The 19,696-nt window shown below is 39.8% G+C and overlaps 2 protein-coding genes across 3 annotated transcripts; both read left to right on the top strand.

Moving 5' to 3' along the window:
* Positions 1 to 6,817: 6,817 nt before the first annotated feature.
* On the top strand, positions 6,818 to 11,671 carry inpp5kb (inositol polyphosphate-5-phosphatase Kb; the record flags this gene model as incomplete). The annotated part of the gene is made up of 13 exons (XM_083926587.1): positions 6,818 to 7,038; positions 7,790 to 7,894; positions 8,030 to 8,138; positions 8,238 to 8,354; positions 8,786 to 8,961; positions 9,057 to 9,168; positions 9,254 to 9,363; positions 9,451 to 9,477; positions 10,478 to 10,691; positions 10,802 to 10,939; positions 11,022 to 11,105; positions 11,200 to 11,304; positions 11,606 to 11,671. 13 exons carry the CDS (start codon positions 6,818 to 6,820, stop codon positions 11,669 to 11,671), a joined length of 1,584 nt encoding a protein of 527 aa, XP_083782713.1.
* A 1,939-nt stretch (positions 11,672 to 13,610) lies between these two features.
* On the top strand, positions 13,611 to 19,491 carry nle1 (notchless homolog 1). Of its 2 annotated transcripts, XR_014593480.1 has the most exons (14): positions 13,611 to 13,691; positions 14,315 to 14,466; positions 15,009 to 15,229; positions 15,416 to 15,495; positions 15,926 to 16,002; positions 16,087 to 16,184; positions 17,091 to 17,283; positions 17,390 to 17,525; positions 17,648 to 17,694; positions 17,773 to 17,975; positions 18,242 to 18,401; positions 18,486 to 18,556; positions 18,656 to 18,745; positions 19,417 to 19,484. XR_014593480.1 is itself a non-coding variant. In XM_083926784.1 (13 exons), exons 2-13 carry the CDS (start codon positions 14,329 to 14,331, stop codon positions 18,666 to 18,668), a joined length of 1,437 nt encoding a protein of 478 aa, XP_083782910.1. In that variant the 5' UTR covers positions 13,611 to 13,691; positions 14,315 to 14,328; the 3' UTR covers positions 18,669 to 19,491. The 2 variants fall into 2 exon arrangements, 1 of the variants encoding a protein (XP_083782910.1); XM_083926784.1 differs by having other exon boundaries at positions 18,656 to 19,491.
* The last annotated feature ends 205 nt before the right edge of the window (positions 19,492 to 19,696 follow it).

Raw genomic sequence — 19,696 nt, forward strand, 5'->3', positions numbered from 1 at the left:
TGTCTTTTATGCCATCAGGATACTAAAGGCGTAAAAAAACTGAAAAATCGGCCATTTAAAATGCTCAGGGCATTATTGACAGCGATTCAAGTGCAATAGTTCTAATTGGCTTCATATTGTGACACTTTTTTGTCATGTCCTGGTGTAAATGTATGTCAGATTAAGTTTATAAACGTTTCTGTTGCCTCCCCTTTAAAGAAAACACTGTCCCTGGATGTCCAACCGGTCCACCTCTCTCTGTGTCCACCGAGCATCTCACTTACTGTCCGTGATGGGGCTATCAACTGAATCATGGAGATTTGTGGATGTACTTTATGTATTGACTTTGTAAATAGTAAATAAATTAATGTAGATGAACTGATATATATAGATCAGACTGTCCTGCCACACCTACAGCACACCTTGACACTTGATCCTCTTATTCCATGGATACCCCAGTGAGCAACTCTAACAGAGGTATTATTGTAAGGAAGCGTAGATTTAGAGTTGCTGAATCTTAGTGCTGATAAGACATTTTGAGGAATACCATTTGTCAGCTGTAGACATGGAAAAAAATGCATTCTCACATAGTGTTAGATTATTTTGCTGCGGATTTTAGGATGTTCCAGCAAAGCAGTGAAGAGTTGCTGTAGGGTTTGTTGGAGGAAAAAAAAAACTCTTCTCTATTTCCTCTCCTCCCGTCGTTCTTCCCTCACTGGGATCACATTTCATCGGCAGGACAGTGTATAGATATATATTTTTGTTCTGAGTGTTGTTGTACCTCTATCGTCAGTCTCTGAACTGCACTGGCTTCTCTCACGGAAAAGGAACATAAAAGGGCAGCTTGGGTCAGTTTATTGATCCACATAATTAGCTGATGGTGTCAGCCCTACAATAAGTGGAGCCACGGTGCAAGTTAGATTTTCCCCTCCTGTGGTTTGTGATGGGGATCAAGGTGCTGGAGGGTTGGAGTTACAGCTACACAGAAAAAAAGGACAATTCAATGTGATGATTTGAAAACAGATAGGTCCGTTTTAAATAGCTGGACGACACCATACAAACTTGTGAGAGAAAATGGCTAAACAGAGACAATCTCATAGATATCTGTTGTTAGATTCCTCAATTTATAATCTGAATAATATGAAACCAAATGATTCCACCACCCCAAACTGTTTTTAAAATCTCTCTCTCTCTCTCTTTCTCTCTCTTACTCTCTCTCACTCCTGTTAACTTGTCTCCTGTTTTCTTTCTTTTATTGTGAATTTGTGCCTTTTTGTCATCTTATCTTCCAATAACACTACTGTACATTGGAGACGTAAAGAAATGAATAAAAAGAAGCAAAGCAACTGTACATTTGTTTTGATATGAATGTTTATTTTACTGGAATGTAACACAGGAGCAATGTTCTCACTTAATAACCATTTTAGCAGAAGAGAAATTATGTTTATTATCTCTTTATGAGATCCTTGATTATGTGGTACAGAAAGTTGCTCTTCCCATTTCCAGAGAAGCTTCGAGAAACTTAGAAAATATTTCTGAACTTGTTCACAACCCTTACATCAGAAAGGTCAATAATAAAGCTATTTATCTGTGGATTTTGTGGTAATGCATTTTCACATCTCTGGTAATATGTCCTAACAGGTGGCTTTAGTTTACCAGTTTATTGTAGCACATGAGATACTGTCCCAAAAAAAAGGTACTTAAAAAAAAATACAAGAGGCTTTAACATATACTGGACATTTACTGTTGACTGATAAGCTTTATTGTAGAGCCTTGCAAAAGACCGGGAAAGCAATCAATTTATTTATCTGAATGTTAACAATGGGAGATTGAAGAATGTTTTAATCCATAGTCACATAAATCAATTTATAAAGTGACAGGAAGGAAATTGGATGGAGCAAAGATGTATTTACAAAAAAACAAAATTCATTAAATGAATATATCAGTCCATTGTATAGCTCCAAATACAAAAATGTTGCTGAAATGACCAAATGGTAAAAAATGCAGCATATAGCATATGGATAATTGTTTTTGCCACCCCCATGTAAGTAGGAAAAACACACAGTGGCAGCCAGCAGCCACCACATACAAACACTGTGTAAATGTAATCAGGTTTGGATGGCAAAGATTACTCTAAATCCTGATTATGAGGTAGAGGAGGGGCCAGAACAGAGTGTTGCCACATTTTGTGAGATGTTGATGAGACTCTATAGTGTGTGGGTTCCTAAGAGGACATGTTTTTCTCTAAAGAAGTTAAAATGTTCTATCTCTTTCTCTTTCTAATCTTGACTCAAAATCTTAACTCAAAAACCTGTGTAACAAAAATGTAACTGAAAGCAGGGTTGTAGTGGTAAGAAAAAAGGTGGATACGCTATTAACTTTAGCTGCAAGATTACACGATTACACTGTAGCCTTCTAAAACCACTGATACCAAATCATATAGCCCTATAAATAAAGTATTATTACCATTTTAAAGTAGCAGTCAGGGGTGAAAATAAAATACGAATATCACTGGTCACTAAGCCAATTAATCTAGTCGAAGCATTGACAAAAGGGATTGCTAAACTGATCGGACCATTTGTAATTGGTTCTCAACTGGAATCTATTCTTGATTACGTTCTCTAGAAATGCTTTCAACTCTCACATTTCACTTCATTACCACCAGGTATGAATACAATAAACTCAAGACAGTATATTTATTATTCTCCAACATGGCACTGCCCAGAGGTGTTGCCTTTTAGGAGAAATTACATGTTTACTTTGATTGAAATAGCACACGCAAAAGCAGAGCACCCTACACATTCCATACTGTTGAGAAATGAAGGATTATTTATAACATACAAAGAGGCTTTAGTGCAACAAATACCATGCGTCATGGTGACATTTAATAAACAGACATGTCCATTCATGAATAATACAATACTCGCCGGGTCTTTAACCAACCTGGGATAGGCTAATAGCTTGATCCGATGTTACGCTTTAAGTCCAGAGCAGGTTGTGTGTGGGAGCTTGAAGGGGAGCAGCAAAGTGAGGGAACCAAAACAGTCCAACAACGGGTCTCACCGCAGGAAAGCAGGTCCAGTCTCTCGACACCCCTTTGGAGACTTTCGTGCTGTGTGCCCAAGGGGTCTGCGGCTTTTTCCAGACTCCACAAGAAAGACTCACAGAGAAAGGTACTGTACTAAATGGATTAAGGTGTTTTTGTTTTCAGCAGGTACTCCCAACAGATGCAGCAAGCATTTCGGGATATTATCATATTATTAGTTTTTTACGAAGTTACTGTAAAGGACCCTGTGGAGGAGGCAAATGTGTTTCCCTGTTTCGGTCTAAGTAGAAGTGAGGTTCTCAAAGGTCACAACCACAGGTAGAAGTGTCCTCTAGGGCCAACAAGTGTTAAACTTGTTACAATGGCTGGACTCTTTTGAAAATCTTGAAACACTGTTTGGAATTGGTTTTAGGGACATTTCTAGAGTTCTCAATTTTAGTACATTCGATTTTCCTGTGTAATCCTTCCACTCTTAGATTCCTGTGTTTTATTATAAAATGTAGCTGTGTATGTATGTGTGTGAGTTTCTGTGGTTCAATTTTTCAAGACAAAGACCACATGAGCTACATGATTGATCTTATAGAAACTGATGTCAGGTGGGTTTGGGCAGAAAGCAGTTATTAATCAATGTTTTTAAAGTAACAATGGATAAAATGGCTAATTTATTCTTATTTTTTGGCACACATCTTCACTGTTTTGGTTGTCTAGAAATACAACTGTACATTACCTGCCCAGCGCCAAACAATAGGGAAACAAAGTAAGCGAAAAGCTAGCTGGCGAACATAGCGGTGCATGTAGCATAAAGAGCCAGATACCCTCAGGAGTTTTTTTGTCAGGTATCCAGAAACATGAAACAAATCAATGCAAGGTGATAATATTTGAATATGTTTTTTAGCTTGTCTTGCTGTGACCAAATGGACAAGTTATATCTAAATGTAATGATATTAATATATTTATATTAACAATAATGCAAACACAAGTGTGTGCATTACAAACTGGTCACAAATGGTTGGCGATATGAACAGGGATTCCATCTTGTTTTAAGTAAAAGGACAAAAATGGACACCCCTTTTTAACCTGTCATCCCCCTCTCCATCCCCTATAGTAGAAAGAGAGCAGGGGCGAAGGGCTGTTTTGTTAAATGTTAGTCTTGTCTGCCTGCATGATTGATTATTTGTCTGACTGGACGTTTGTGCAAGTTAGAATCCATGGCCCTGACCATGGCTCTGAAATATCAGTAGCCTAACTGTGTACTGATAAATCCATGGTGCTGTCCGTGGTACTGGAGTAGCAGGCAGGTTTGAATTTGCGAGAGTTTCACCTTGGATCTATAATATTCTCTACACTATATACTATAGGTCAAGGTTCGCTTTTCCTGCTGAGGACAATAATCAATAATAATACGCGTGTCAACCACACAGCCTATCTGAATGAATGTTCACCTCTGAAGTGTCCCTGCAGAATGTACTTTCAGCTCACTAGCAATAAGACTTTTACCCATGAATTCACCATATTCACCTTAATAAATCTAAGAATTTTTATATATCACAATCTTTTGTTGAAGTTTTACATAATGGCCCCTCGGTACTTGGAAAATGTGTCTGTTTTTACATGTGAACTTCAGGGCACTGCCATTTTAACATGGATGAAGTTAAGCGTGATTTGACATGATTACAAAGCCATTTCAGAAATGACTTTCAGGCAGCCCTGTCAGGTCTGTTTTATTGGGCAATGGTCTGTGCTCCCGGTAAACTAGCTGTGTAAAGGCAAGTATTTTATCTTGGCATGCATGTTTCCTCTTTCTTTCCACTTTGTTTAGGCATACATGTGTTTGTGTGCTCCTACAGGGGAGAAAATGAGCGCTGGAAGAGTTCGAAGTGGTGGAAGAGACAAATGCAGGTAGGATCCAAATCCTCTTTTTCTCCTTTATCATCTAATGGTGTGGTGAGGGTAAATGATGGGAGGGAACAAGAGAGGGAAAATGGTGATTAAAGTCATTATGAGAGAAAACACAGACTTCAGGCAGCAATGGTGTATAGAGACCAAGAAAAGGAGGTATAAACCCCCTGTGCAGTATATGAATTGCCTAACCTTCATAAGTAGCTTTGAGGCTGCAGGTTCTGAGTCTTTGCAGAGCTCTGTGATAAACTTAAATAGCCTCCCATTCATCATTTCTCAGTGGACCGGTGAACCCCCTTGGTTATCCACTTAACACTTCTACTTGCTAAAGAATGTGCCCTAAGTCTATGCATGTGACACTGTTACATGAACAGGCAGGGAGAACTGGGGCACCCAAGATTAGCATGTTTTATTTCATAAGGGGCAATCTCCTCTGGTTGTTTCTTTCCTACTGAGCCCAAAGCTCTTCGAAAATTAAAAATGCTGTTGACTTTCTGCTGAGATTTATTGCTTGAATTCCCCCACCATACCAGTGACCTAATGAGAAATTATTTTATTACTTTTGGAATGATTTACTCACACGACAACAATAAACACAATATCTATATAAAATGTTATTTCTGTGTTATTACTATGATTTTTTATCAGTCTTTACAGCTGCCATATGATACGGCCCATAGGTTCAGAGTCAATGATCCAAGTAGATATGTTTCATGGAAGAGTAAATGTAACGGGTAAAACATGCTGAAGACAATATATGAGATTATTAAGTATTACAAAATACAAAACACATATTAGGGAAAAAATATATACTTTTGTGTATAGTTCAGGATCTATAGATTATTTGAGCCAGAGTGTAAAAGTATAAAACGGTATCCTACTGTTTCTTATCACAGTCTGTTTTGTTTTTTTAATTGATCATCTAAATTTCATCTAAAATTAAAAATATTATCTTACCGCATACTTGGTTTCTAAATCTTTAGACTATTTAAGAATTAGGCAAAATCCTTTAGAGTCGCTGATTGCTTCATAAATTGTGTGCTTCCAAATCTATTATGCAATTTGTCCACGATTAACTGTGCTGTAACACTTGTTAGATATAATCATTTGAGCTGTTGTCCTCTGACCAAAAAAAAAGTCTGCGTCTGAGTTTACAAAACTGCATTTAACCCCCCACTTCTCTCTGGGTTTACAAAGATAACCTTTCACCTATATGAGGACAGACTGGATTGAGGCCAAAAGAAGCTAATGCTATTGTGCGCTGTTGTCCCCTCGTTAATGCATGACTGTAATTGTATGGTTACATGCTTTGTTCAGGGCTCTCAGCTGATAATAAACCTCTTATGGATCTGAAGGGTTACTCAAGTCTTACAACACTACTCACAATGATGGAGGATCAGCCTCTAGTCCTCCTCTTCTAGTCTCTGTGACTACACAAACACACATGTTCACATGCCCGTCTCCTGCCTGCGATTATTCTCCAAATCTGACTTGCCCACATTCCTGAGTCGACCCCAGTGCTTTGTCAGTCGGTGCTCCATTGCTGCATGACCACACGGGACTCTGCCACAGGGAGGACTGCACGGGTACGGGAAAACTTGATCCTGGGCTTTTGAGTTTTTCATCCTGGCCCATTTGGAGGACCTAAATCAAAAGCTGCCTGGAGAGATTTGACTAACTAGAAATCCGTCCGTGAGTGGGGGCCTCTCAAACCAAATGGCTGCAGCCAAACCAACCAAAGAAGTCTGAGGTGAAAACAAGCCAAAGGAATTTCTTCTACTGGGTTTTGGTTATTTGCCTTGGAAGGACAACACGTTTATTTTCTATCTGAGCAATCTTAAATAACTTGCAGGTAACAACAGTGGAAAAACATTTTCAATCTAAGATCGAAAGATGGACCCCTTTACAGACAGTCCACGAATGCGCTCAGACAGCATGAGCAGCTCAGCGTCTCAGGGCTCGAGGTCCAAGGTGCTCCTCCGCCAGCGTTTGACTCAGCTGCTGACCTGCATAGAGGACATGAGCTCTGACGATGAAGCCAGCGACGAAGTGTCCCGTACACTGGACGATGCCTTTCAGCTCTGCGGCCGCTTCATTCCCGCAGACACATTCAGGTTGACATGTGCACATGCTTATTCATGCATATACAAGTTTACACAGATACAGGCAGGAAGTGTGTGAATTGATCTGGGCTCTTTTTTTGTGGTTTCTAAGATTAAAGAGCATTGTGGTACATATGTTCTTAATATTCTTTAGTATTTTCACCATATTATTGTTCCAATGCCGGGGTACACAAGAAACTGTTGTATGTTGTATTATACGTTGTTGAAATTAATAAATAGAAATGAATTTGGACATAGAAATAAATTAAAAAAAAAAAAAAAAAAAGTAGAATTTAAACAGGTTCAGGTTCATACTTGTATTTTGGGTAAATGTTCAAAAGACACATTCATTTTTTCATTGAATTGGTCAGTGTTTCTGGGTCTTTCAGATCTGTACAGATTGGCGTCGGGAAAATGACTGTAGCTCACTGCAATTCCTACCTATATATAGAATAGTTTTGACATCGCAACTGAACAGAAGTCCTGACTGCTCGTTTAAAGGCACGATTTCTGAATGCCGGCTGTGGGCATTTCACTATGGATTGAGTATTTTGATACTATCACTGTATTTATTTAGCACCTCATTATGCTTTATAATAAACACATAAAAATACTTTTCATAATATGGGACCTTTAATATCGGTTAGTTTTTAAATGGCTTGTTTTCCAGTATTGTCTAATGTATTTACAACAGGTAAAATGTAGCAATGCAACTGATGTTTGTCAGTATTTTCTCCTCATAATCATAATCAAACTCTGACAGGCTGCACATGGTGACCTGGAATGTGGCCACAGCGGAGCCTCCTGAAGACGTCACCTCTTTGCTGCAGCTCGATGTCCAGCCCCCCACAGACGTCTATGTGATTGGGTGAGAAATAACAAACTGGGATGTAAAACTTTGCCAGGAATTGGGGCTGAAGGATAAAAGTGTCTCTTTTAATGCTTAGAAAAGAAGGAAAAGATGACATACAGTATGTTTGTGTGCTGTGTTTTTTTTTTTCAGCCTGCAGGAGGTGAATGCCACACCTGTGAGGTTCATCTCCGACCTGTTAGTGGAGGACTCCTGGAGCCACGTCTTCATGGACACACTGGCACCAAGAGGCTTTGTCAAGGTGGGGGATATAGTACTGTGCTAGTACTGTGAGAAACAGAAGTTATACATTTTGGGTCATGTGTAGCCGGTATGAATTACAGTCTCCATCTCTATCTAGGTCACATCAATGAGGATGCAGGGTTTGCTGCTGCTGGTTTTTGCCAAACAAATTCATCTCCCCTACATCAGAAACATCCAGGGCACTTACACTCGTACCGGCATCTTTGGATACTGGGTAGGTTATCAGAATGGGAGCGCTGATTAACCCTGAACCTTATAGACAACAACACTGTTAAACTCTGCACACTAGGAATCCCTTTGGCATCAGATGCTGTGTTTAAGCACATTATGAAAGGACCATTGTGTTTGTTTTGTGGGATGTACCACAGCTTTGACTGAATGAAATCACAGACAAAGAACACTAAAACTGGAGCAGTACACTGTGGCAAGACAAATCGTCTATTTTTTAGTTGTTGTTGTTCATAGTAAAGCTAAATAAAAAGAACTACTTTATTTTATTGTCTTGTAAAAACTGCAGTTAAATCAATCAGTATTTTTACTGCAATTATTCTTCCTAAAAGATAACAAACTTATGACTTTAAACTTATTGTATACGTCTTTAGAAGTCTACTTAATCTTTCACTTTATACTGTTTATCTTTCTCAGGGTAATAAAGGAGGTGTGTCTGTGCGTTTCTCCTTCTATGGCCACATGGTGTGCTTCCTTAACTGCCACCTAGCCGCTCACATGAACTACGCTCTGCAACGCGTCGATGAGATTGAACACATCCTGGAATCGCAAGACTTTGACATCACTGACACGCCACATGTCCGGGATCACAAGTCAGTACACCAACTGTACATAGACACACATACACACTATATGCGCTGAGTTGCTGTATAGCAAGGTAAAAGAAGGCTCCATTCCTCTCACACAGGGTGGTGTTCTGGTTTGGCGACCTGAACTTCCGTATTGCAGACCACGGTTTGCACTTCCTCCGCTCATCCATCAACAGCGGTCGCCTTAATTTGCTGTGGAGCAAAGACCAGGTGATGTGACAGAATGAGCACACACACACTTTAATATCACACATTTAATATGACACACTTGCTAATTTCTTTCATGTTCCTGCAGCTCACCATGATGAAGAAGAATGAGTCTTTCCTGCAGGAATTTGAGGAAGGGCCGTTAAATTTTAAACCAACCTACAAGTTTGCCCGTAACTCTGAAACCTATGATACCAGGTAACATGCCTACAAACAAATACATCACACATAGATACTCATCCCATTTCTCAAACTTCCTCTTATTTCCCTTTTAATTTTGCACAGCACTTCGAAGACATGGTTGGGCTTTAAGTAAGACGCATTCTACTTTATTGCAGGCCCCACGTTCCCTTATTTCTTAGCCACTGCACCATCTGTCCTTCCTGAAGCTTTTGCCATCACATCTTCTTTCTTTGAAATGACACGTGTAAACCCCGAGACACACTAAACACGAACCGGAAGCAGTAAACCTGGATGCTCTTTCCGTGAGTCATATCCATCGTTGACACTAGCACCATGTATGTATCTCTCTCAGAAAGAGCACTGTGGCGCTGCCCCTAACCATGTACAGACCCAGGCCCCTGCAGCGCTGCAGCACCACCCTCTTCTTCCTCCTCACCTCCCTCACCTGGGGGATGCTCTCTGTGTGGTGGGGGGCCTGGTACAGGGAGCTAGACCCCCCAAGGTGGGTGTCTCCATAGATATACCCTGTATGAATAAGAGCAGGGGCCCACAATATAGAGTAGGCACCTTAAAGGTTTAATACAATCACAAAATAACTGGAGACACTGATATAAATGACAAGGGGTTTAATAAATGACACCTTGATGAATTTCAGACATGTTCTGCAAATTCATTATACCTGAGACAACTTCCTCCTGCACCTGGCACTCCTTTGTTTGTTCTTGCATAATGTGTAGCTTTATATAGTAAATGTATATAAACATAAAGTGTAATACCAATGTCTAATGGAAATGTCCACTCTTGACATCTATTATTTCTCCACAGCATGCAACACTGTAGGTATACAGTATCTCTGCATTGGTTGTGTGTGTGTGTGTGTATGTGTGTGTGCGTGTGTGTGTGTGTCTGTGTGTGTGTGTGTGTGTGTGTCTGTCTGTCTGTGTGTGTGTGGGGTGTTTGTTTTTTAACAGTATTGTTTCCGATATTTTTATATAAGAATAAGAATCGTCAGTTAAGTTGACATGGATAGCCACAAATGGAAATGTGACATATCTGGTAAGCATTAGAAAGAGATCCTCATTCTCAAATTGGAAACTATGTGAACAACAGTTACCTTTGCTTTTCTCAGTGGCAAGAAGAGGAAACCGGCCTGGACAGATCGGATCCTCTGGCGCATCAAACCGAAAGCCCTGCCGTCGGAGGACGAGGATGAGAAGGCATCGACATCTACCGATGATGGGCTCGATGAATATCCGCTCTTGGTCACTCAGGACAAGTACACCAGTGACATGAGCTACGGAGTCAGTGACCACAAGCCTGTCATTGCAACCTTCAGTTTGGAGGTGAGCGGAGGCTCATCGTAGGACACTAAAACTCTTCTCTAGGACTATTTGCTTCTGAATCAATAACTGCATTATTGAAGCCCCCTTTCCCTCTCTTGGCTTCCCCACAGCTGAGGAAGTGCTATGACACACCACTGGTGCACATATCTCCTCTGGGTGTATGGAGCGCCGACTTTGATGCACTACTTAGCTACACCATCCAAGAGGAATTCATGTCCTCCACATGGGACTGGATCGGCCTGTATAAGGTACTGGGACAGACATAGAGGGAAAACAAACAAACAATATTATCCAAGAAAGATTTGAACTATTGGGGTTATTTTCTTGCAGGCGGGATTCAAGAGTGCGTTTGATTATGAAACCTTTGTTTGGGTTCGAGAGGATGAGTTGCCAGAGATAAATGAAGTCATACAGGTAAAGTGCAAGTGAGACATTTGTACTATGTTTGGAAAATTACTATATGAATGTTTGCCTCATTAATATGCATGTGTGCGTGTTTCGGTTTCAGATATCTGTGGATAAGGATGAGATACCTCTGCTGGGTGGACATTATGTTTTGGGTTACTACAGTACAAACATGCAAAGCATTGTCGGCCTCAGCGCTAACTTCCAGGTGAGTGTAGCCTACCACTAACACATCTGAAGTGATACTTTAGTTTACTTTAATTTACTTTACATTATAGAAGAAGATTGTGTCATTTAGACACATCAGTCTATGCTCATTAACATCCAATGCTGTAGGTAGAATGTCAACAAAAACTGAACATTAGAAACTTTGTAAAGGGAGAATCTATGGCAGATAAATATGCACCTTCTTACTGTAGGTGGTCACTGGGTGTGTATTTTCAGTATGATATGCGTGTCGGCGGGGGGCTGTTTAGTTTAAGGATCTCATCTTTGTTTCAATCTTGCAGATCCTGGAGTCAAAGCGTGCTGTCATGGAAGGTCTCATTCCCGAGAACATCAATGGACTCAACTGATAAAAACAAATTCACCAGTGTGCCACATCTTATTCATCTCCCCTGGAAATGTAGTATTGATATAGTATTGATTCAATCCGAGCAGGATTCCGAAAGGAATAAGTTAAGGTTTTTTTGCAGGTCAATGCAGTCTTTGGTAAATACATCTTTATGTTTTGGTTTGGTCCACATTAGTGCCAGTACAGAGAGTTGCACAATATGTGTAAAAATGATCTGCCAATCATAGTCGGAACTGTTGTATAGAAAAGTCTTTGTTGATACAGACTGTTACTTACTTACCGTATACTGACTAACGTATATACTGTGTTAATGCAGAAGGATGCATCTGGTAAATTCTTGCTAAGGATTATTGGACCCACGTGTCTTAGGGTGAAATATAAATTAATTTGGGAGGAAGATTTAAAATATAATGTACTTGTTGTTGATGTGGACTTCAGAATCAAGTATTGCTTTATAAGCCATATGTGAAATGTATACGAGACCATATAAGTCTAATTTGTATCGTAACAGCTTCTAAGGCAGTGAACATAATCATAATAAGATTATATTCTGAAGTAATTATTTATCTATCCTGATCTAAACTTCTTAACTGTAGTTTCTTACATTTTCTTTCTTACATTTTCTATCCCAATGCAAAAATGATGATTGCTGTCAAATGTTAAAATGTGTGTGTGTGTGTGTGTGTGTGTGTGTGTGTGTGTGTGTGTGTGTGTGTGTGTGTGTGTGTGTGTGTGTGTGTGTGTGTGTGTGTGTGTGTGTGTGTGTGTGTGTGTTGTAGTAAAACTGTGTCTACATGATTGATTGATTGATTGGTTGATTGATTGATAGAGTGGACAGCTGAACACAATGCTCAGCATGCATGCTTTGTATTGGGGTTATGCATTTCATTGTGGTAATGGCATGTATGTATGTATGTATGTATGACTGACAGGTTGCAGGTTATAAAATTTCTGGAAAAAAGTATTTCAAGTTTATCTGTGATCACAGAAAGCAGGACTTCTGTTTTCCTCCTGATGAAAATATGTTAAACCTCCCAAAATATTTGAGGTGAAATTAAAACAAAAAAATCAGCAGCTGACTGTGAGAGTTCATTGGCGTATTACACAGTAAGTAACACATTTGTGGTTGTATTCATAAAAATAATACAACCTGTGGTCTGTACGTGTAACTCAGCCTTTTATGTTGTAATCACACCGCACAAAGTCAAATTTCTAGTAATTCTTAGTATACTTTCACATAACACACTATTCTATCCTACGATCAACACAACTGAGATGTGGGGGCATTGTTTTAAATAAATGCTTTAGTTATGTTTCCTTTCAACTTGAATCAATTTATGTGTTGCAGAGGGAGATAGTATTCAGAAGTATTTAAGACACAGATAAGGGTCATTTGGGTACTTGAGAATAACAGCTAGATTTAACACAACACAACACAACACCAACCAATCTAACATTTTCAAGTCATTGGCCATCTTATTATACCACATAATCTGCTACACTGGCAAGCTAATAGGCTACTGAAGGAAATGGAACCCATAATGTGTCGGTTTCATACCGTATGGGAAGTTATAGGCAGGTAGGCCTACTACTTAGGCTATATATGGTTCTACTTTGATGGTGATTATGGTTTGCATGTGTGTGCGTGTGTGTGTGTGTGTGTGTGTGTGTGTGTGTGTGTGTGTGTGTGTGTGTGTGTGTGTGTGTGTGTGTGTGCGTGTGTGTGAATAGATAAATGTATAAAAGTCAAAGGAAGCCCTATTTCTAAACAAAATAATATATTCTTTTTTTTAATTGATTTAGAAATCCTTATTTATATGTTTGTGTTTATATTTACTACATTTTACTACAGAAATGTAATACAGGTGAAGATGAGTAAAAAAAAAAAGAAGAAACAACTGACGACGGTCCCATCCTTAGTCTCCCATAATGCTTTGCGAGTCCGTTCACATGACAACTACTCCGGCTCTCTACTGTGAAGCACACGTGGAGAGTTTGATCACATCGCTACCTCGCTAAAGGTAAAGTTTTAGCACATATACGTACCACGTCCATGTGATTTAAAAGCTGACACAGTTGTGGAAACAAATTGCTGTTTTCTTACTGTCCTGCGATCGCTGCTACATGTTATTAGGTGTCCAAAATGTGAGCTAACAGCAAGCTAGCTGAGTTAGCTTTATTGGTCGACACCATAGACGATGGTTGGTTGACATATGCTAGCTTAAAGTAAATCGTAAACAGTTAATTTCGGGTGGTAAGTTTTGGTGTAAATATTTCATAACAATGTGAAATATTCTCGTTCACTGTTCGCTAAATTAACGTTAGTGAGTTAACGTAATAGTTATTCTGTCAGGTGACGTTAGTTTAGCTAGCTAAAATGTTGGGTTCAACAAAAACTGACAAATGACAACTTTTCCTAGCGATCTATATTCACTTAATGGACAGACTGCGAAATGATAAAACTTGGAGCCAAAATAACTTTACAACATGGAACTGCCATTTAGAGATCCTCCAAACACTAAGAATAAACTCGTTTGTATTACCAACTATTTATTTACACTGTGGGCCTTTTTGTTTAGTTCCACATTACTTGAATAAATATAACATCCCTTAATGTAGGCTTAAAAAATACAAATTGTTTTAGATCCAAATCTGAAGATGACGAGTGAGGACGTGGAGCGGCTGTTGATCCAGTTTCAGGATGAAGAAGGGCAAGTTCTGGGTTCACCTTTTGATGTGCCTTTAGACATCACCCCAGACAAACTACAGCTCGTCTGCAATGCACTGCTACAGAAGGTACACAGCTGCCATTATATATCATAGATGTAGAATTTAAGTTTTGATTATTAGACTGTTCAAATCTGCACAAGGCATTTCACTATCATATGTTTAGCCAGGCCTCGTTCGCACATACAATATTTACTTCAAAATGAAAATGTGTGTCTTGCATGAAGGTTTGCATTCTGATGCAAAAGTGCTAGGCTACTGTGTGTGTGTGTATATATATGTATGTGTGTGTATATATATATATATATATATATATATATATATACTACAATGGCAATATCACTTACAGTAGTCTTGAATACATTTCTCACTGTTAGCACGTTAAATACCAAATGTAAGTAACATTATTCAAGCCTCCAAATATAGATTTCTTTATTTCTTCATTTATGAACACTTAAATCCGACAAAGAGATTATCTCTCAAAGACCTTGCAGTCCATATATTGTTTGCTGTATTAACCCTTCTTAGACATTGTTAGTTATTAAAGTTATATAAAGCGGACATTTTAAACTCCGTGAACATATCTTGTGTTTTGCTGTTTTCCACTGTAGGATGAGCCAGTGCCACTGGCATTTTTTGTGAATGGAGAGGCTGAGGTGGTGTCCAGTCTTAGGTCGTGTGTGCAGACACTCGGGGTCGAGACAGAGCAAGTTCTGCCTGTAGTGTACCAGCCTCAGGCTGTGTTCAGGGTCCGAGCTGTAGCCCGCTGTACCAGCACACTACAGGGGCACACAGAAGCTGTCATCTCAACTGCCTTCAGTCCCACTGGCAAGTGAGTTACTCCGATGCAGAAAGAACAGCTGCCTGTTTGTGATGCTTTTTTGTACTCCGATTTATCTAAGAGTCCTATTGATCTGACAACCGTTGGAGGGGATGAAACTAAAAATAATGTTCTAAAGACACATCCATGGGTAGATTTACACATGTTTTAAATTCAGTTGTCCTTGTTTACTCTCAGATATCTGGCCAGTGGTTCGGGTGATACCACAGTGCGTTTTTGGGACTTGATGACTGAGACGCCCCACCACACTGCCAGAGGTATGAAGTCACTTTCAAGGTTGTCACACTATCTGTATTTTACACTTTGATACAAAACTAGTTTAAAAAAATGTAATTGATACCCATTTCGATGTCATAGCAAAAAGAGGGGAAAAAAGTCATACAAAACATTTTTTAGATTTTAGTGCTGGTACAGAAAAAGCACCTGAATACATACCAACGCAGTTCATTTTCTCTCCCATTGTTTCACCTGTGCAGCCTTGGGTTGATAATATGATTGTAGATCTGATTTTTTTTACTATCTTTACTCAGTTTGCAATACTATTGAATGTAGATATCTTATAGTTTTAAAACACAAAGTATTGAAGTAGCAATACTTTTGGCTTCTACAAGGTAGTGTGATCTGCTATGCATAAATGATGGATTAATGGTTTTAGGCACCATTGAGCTGTATTCTGTTTTATTTAAGGACACACACACTGGGTACTGAGTATCGCCTGGTCACCCGATGGCAAGAAGCTGGCTTCAGGGTGCAAGAACAGTCAGGTAAACATACAATATGTTGTCTTAGGATGCATGCCATGAACATACAGTAGTATATTTATTTTGTTGTGGCGCTGTTTCTGGTAGATCTGTCTGTGGGATCCAGTGACGGGGACACAGATAGGGAAGACTTTGACCGGACACACCAAGTGGATCACATGGCTCAGCTGGGAACCTCTCCATCTGTGAGCACTCTCTCATTTGTGTAAATTCCTGCCTGTGTCACTCTTGACCTAAAATCCCATTGTGATGCAGCTTCTGCACTGATATATTTTACTTACGGAAATGTAAAATGACAACAACCATAGGCCTTTTTCAATGAAATGGCCAGATTTAGCTTAGTTTCAAGGTCCTGCTCTTGTGCATGCTGACTCACTGTCACACTGTCCTGACTTACTGGGACACTTGAATAGAAAGTAGCCATGTATATGTAATTAGTAACGCCTATACACAAACCCTCAAGTCAAGTGCAAACCTTCCACCATTTCCTGTTAGTACAAAATGGTACAGTAATTGCGTTACTTGTACACTAACTACCAAAACAGTACATTAAATATTGTTGTATAGGGAACTTCTGTGTTCTGTTCCAGAAGTAAGAAACAATAATTAAAAAATAATTTTACATTTGCAACAACACAAATAACAAAAAAATCTAGCCTTGGAACATAATCTTAGACAAAAAAGGATCTAATTTGGGTTGGTCCGGCACCATAATGGTCCTAATAGTTAAGGCACGTATTTCATAACTGTACAGCCATGATTCGACTACTAAAAAAAACACTTTGGTGAATATTATGGATATGGACGAAACCAAGTCACAATAACCAAAGTGCCTTCACTGCCACACTGATAATTTTTTTGTTTGTTTGTTTGATTGTTGCTAACAAATTAACTGTTGTTTTAAGTTTGGGAAAATTGTGAAAATTTCTCCTTGTAATAACAAGTGCTTGAGTGGCTGATGGTTTGTCTTAGAATATGGACAGTAAACCCGTAGAAACATATTTTTTCAGAAAGAAATTGGGATACATTGTTTTTAAGCATTCTGTCCTGATTTACCGTTTGTCCGATCCGCCTCTTCCTCGCCCTTTCAGTAACCCAGAGTGCCGGCACTTAGCTAGTAGCTCTAAGGACGGCTCTATACGTGTCTGGGACACTGTGTTGGGACGCTGTGAGAAGATCCTGACTGGACACACTCAGTCAGTCACCTGTGTGAAGTGGGGAGGAGATGGACTTCTTTACACTTCCTCACAGGACAGGACCATCAAAGTCTGGAGAGCCAAAGATGTAAGTGTGTGTGTGTGGCACTTCTTTAAATGCTGATTGAGGGGGAGGAGACATCTGTGAGTCAAAGCCAGACTTAACGTGCGTTAACTTCTATCTGTGGGTATAGGGAGTCCAGTGCAGGACTTTGCAGGGTCACGCCCACTGGGTGAACACCTTGGCTCTGAGCACAGACTACGTCCTGCGCACTGGAGCTTTTGAACCTGCAAGCGCAACTGTCAACCCCCAGGACCTCACAGGATCATGTAAGGATCATGTAACATTCTTTAAGGAAACAGTGTTAGAGCGAACATTTTAACTCTTACTTTGAAGAAGAGGCTTGCTGGCTGAGATATTTTCATGTAACAGGCATTTTCTTTCCCCCCAGTGGAAGAGCTGAAGGAGAGAGCTTTGCAAAGATATAATAAAGTTAGGGTAAGTACTGCTTGTTGTCTGTACTGATGTGTTTTAAGTCTGTATATCAGTACCCTTACTCCTGTTGTTGTGCTGCAGGGGTCCGCTTCAGAGCGCTTGGTGTCTGGCTCAGATGATTTCACCTTGTTCATGTGGAACCCTGCAGAAGACAAGAAGCCTCTGGCCAGGATGACTGGCCATAGTGCTCTGGTCAATGAAGTGCTCTTCTCCCCAGACACCAGGCTCCTCGCCTCTGCCTCCTTTGACAAGTCCATTAAAATATGGGACGGACGCACTGGAAAGTAAGAAAATCTCTCATCATGAATGAATCTGTTATACTGCTGTTATCCAGGTGATGGTGCTGTAGGCATAAGATTAGTGTGCGTGTCATTGAAGCTGAGTTCCTAATTCATATTTTTCCTTTTAGTGTATACTGCATACTGTATTTGACATACAATGTATTGGGACATACTAAATCTTTTTCTAACATACTAATAATATGGTAATACAGTTATTGGAGCGCAGGGTTTGTAATTATGTCTTTGCCTGTCTGGCCACTTTCCCAAAGGTACTTATTGTCACTGCGTGGCCATGTGGCATCTGTGTATCAAGTGGCGTGGTCGGCAGACAGCAGGCTGCTGGTCAGCGGCAGCAGCGACAGCACGCTTAAAGTTTGGGACATCAAGACTGGGAAGCTGAACATGGACCTGCCTGGCCATGCTGATGAGGTGAGGGAGAGTGCTGCTTCCTCACAGTTTTGTATTGATCCATTTATTTTCTTCATCTGATTGCCTCATTTTGTGTGTGTGTAGGTTTATGCAGTTGACTGGAGTCCTGATGGACAAAGAGTGGCCAGTGGTGGGAAGGACAAATGTCTCAGAATGTGAGTGAGACACATAGAGACCTTCTTTTTGTACAGTTAAAGTGAAATACCAGTGTTTCCTCATATGTAACCCTTTGTTGCCTTGTGTTGTAATTCCAGATGGAGAAGATAGCCACACATCTGTTCCACCTTCCTAACTTTGAGATTTCACATCTTCTAATATCAAGAAGCCTGACAGCTGGAGCAAAGGTGGCTAGGCTGTTCCCTAATCCCCCATTTGGCTTCTTTACACTGTCTGTCAATAATGGCATTGAGCTGTAACCTAGTCATGACGCAAATGGCCTCTCCAGGTTTGAAACCCATGTGGGAATAGTGCCTTGTAAAGGTGTTTGACGTGGGTATGCATAACGGAGAGTTTATAGTCTCTCAATGGAACTTCCATCCACTGAGATCACTTAAGGTATACGCTACGCTGTAAAATGTATGTCAGTGTTAGCATCTCGAATTGAAAATGTTTCCATTCATGTACATTTAATTCTGTACACATAAGGGGCCCTGCCATGTAAAGAACTAAGTGTCTTATGATGCTACGCCCACATGTAGAAACCATAAGCGTTATGTATTTTAAAATGAATACATAATTAAATTTCTGAATACAGAATAAACTTTAAAGAGAGGCACAAGAGTTTAAACCTGAGTTTAAAAAAGGAATTTAACCTTACTAGATGAACTATATACTGCAGGTCACAGGTGGAGCGGCGAGGCAACAGGTGGGAGCGTTTAATACCTTCCTCTGTGATGTTAATGCCAGCCACGCTCGCCCTGCACCTTTAGCCTTTAATCTCCTCGGTCCTGCGGTCCGCAAAGCCTCAGGCTGCTGACTTTTTTTTTTCTTTTTTTTTTTTGCCGCTGCGCTGAAGCCAAGGGTCACTGGCTCTGAACTCTTTCTCTCCAACCTGCTGAGGAAGAAAGAAAGGCTCAACATCACAATCAGAATAACCTTTTCTTGTTTTCTGTATTCAGCTTTATGAATATTTGACATGAATAAATATTTACAAAATATACTACATACATTAATTGTATTTACATTATTTTTACATTACCTGCTTGACTTCATCTGCTTCCCCATCATCTAAAAAAGCAGCTTTAAATTAACCAAATGCTTGAGGTCTGGAAGGGAAGGAAACCAACAAGGAAAAT

The sequence above is a fragment of the Echiichthys vipera genome, assembly GCF_963691815.1.
Source record: "Echiichthys vipera genome assembly, chromosome: 14".
In the NCBI taxonomy this organism is placed as follows: Eukaryota; Metazoa; Chordata; class Actinopteri; order Perciformes; family Trachinidae; genus Echiichthys; species Echiichthys vipera.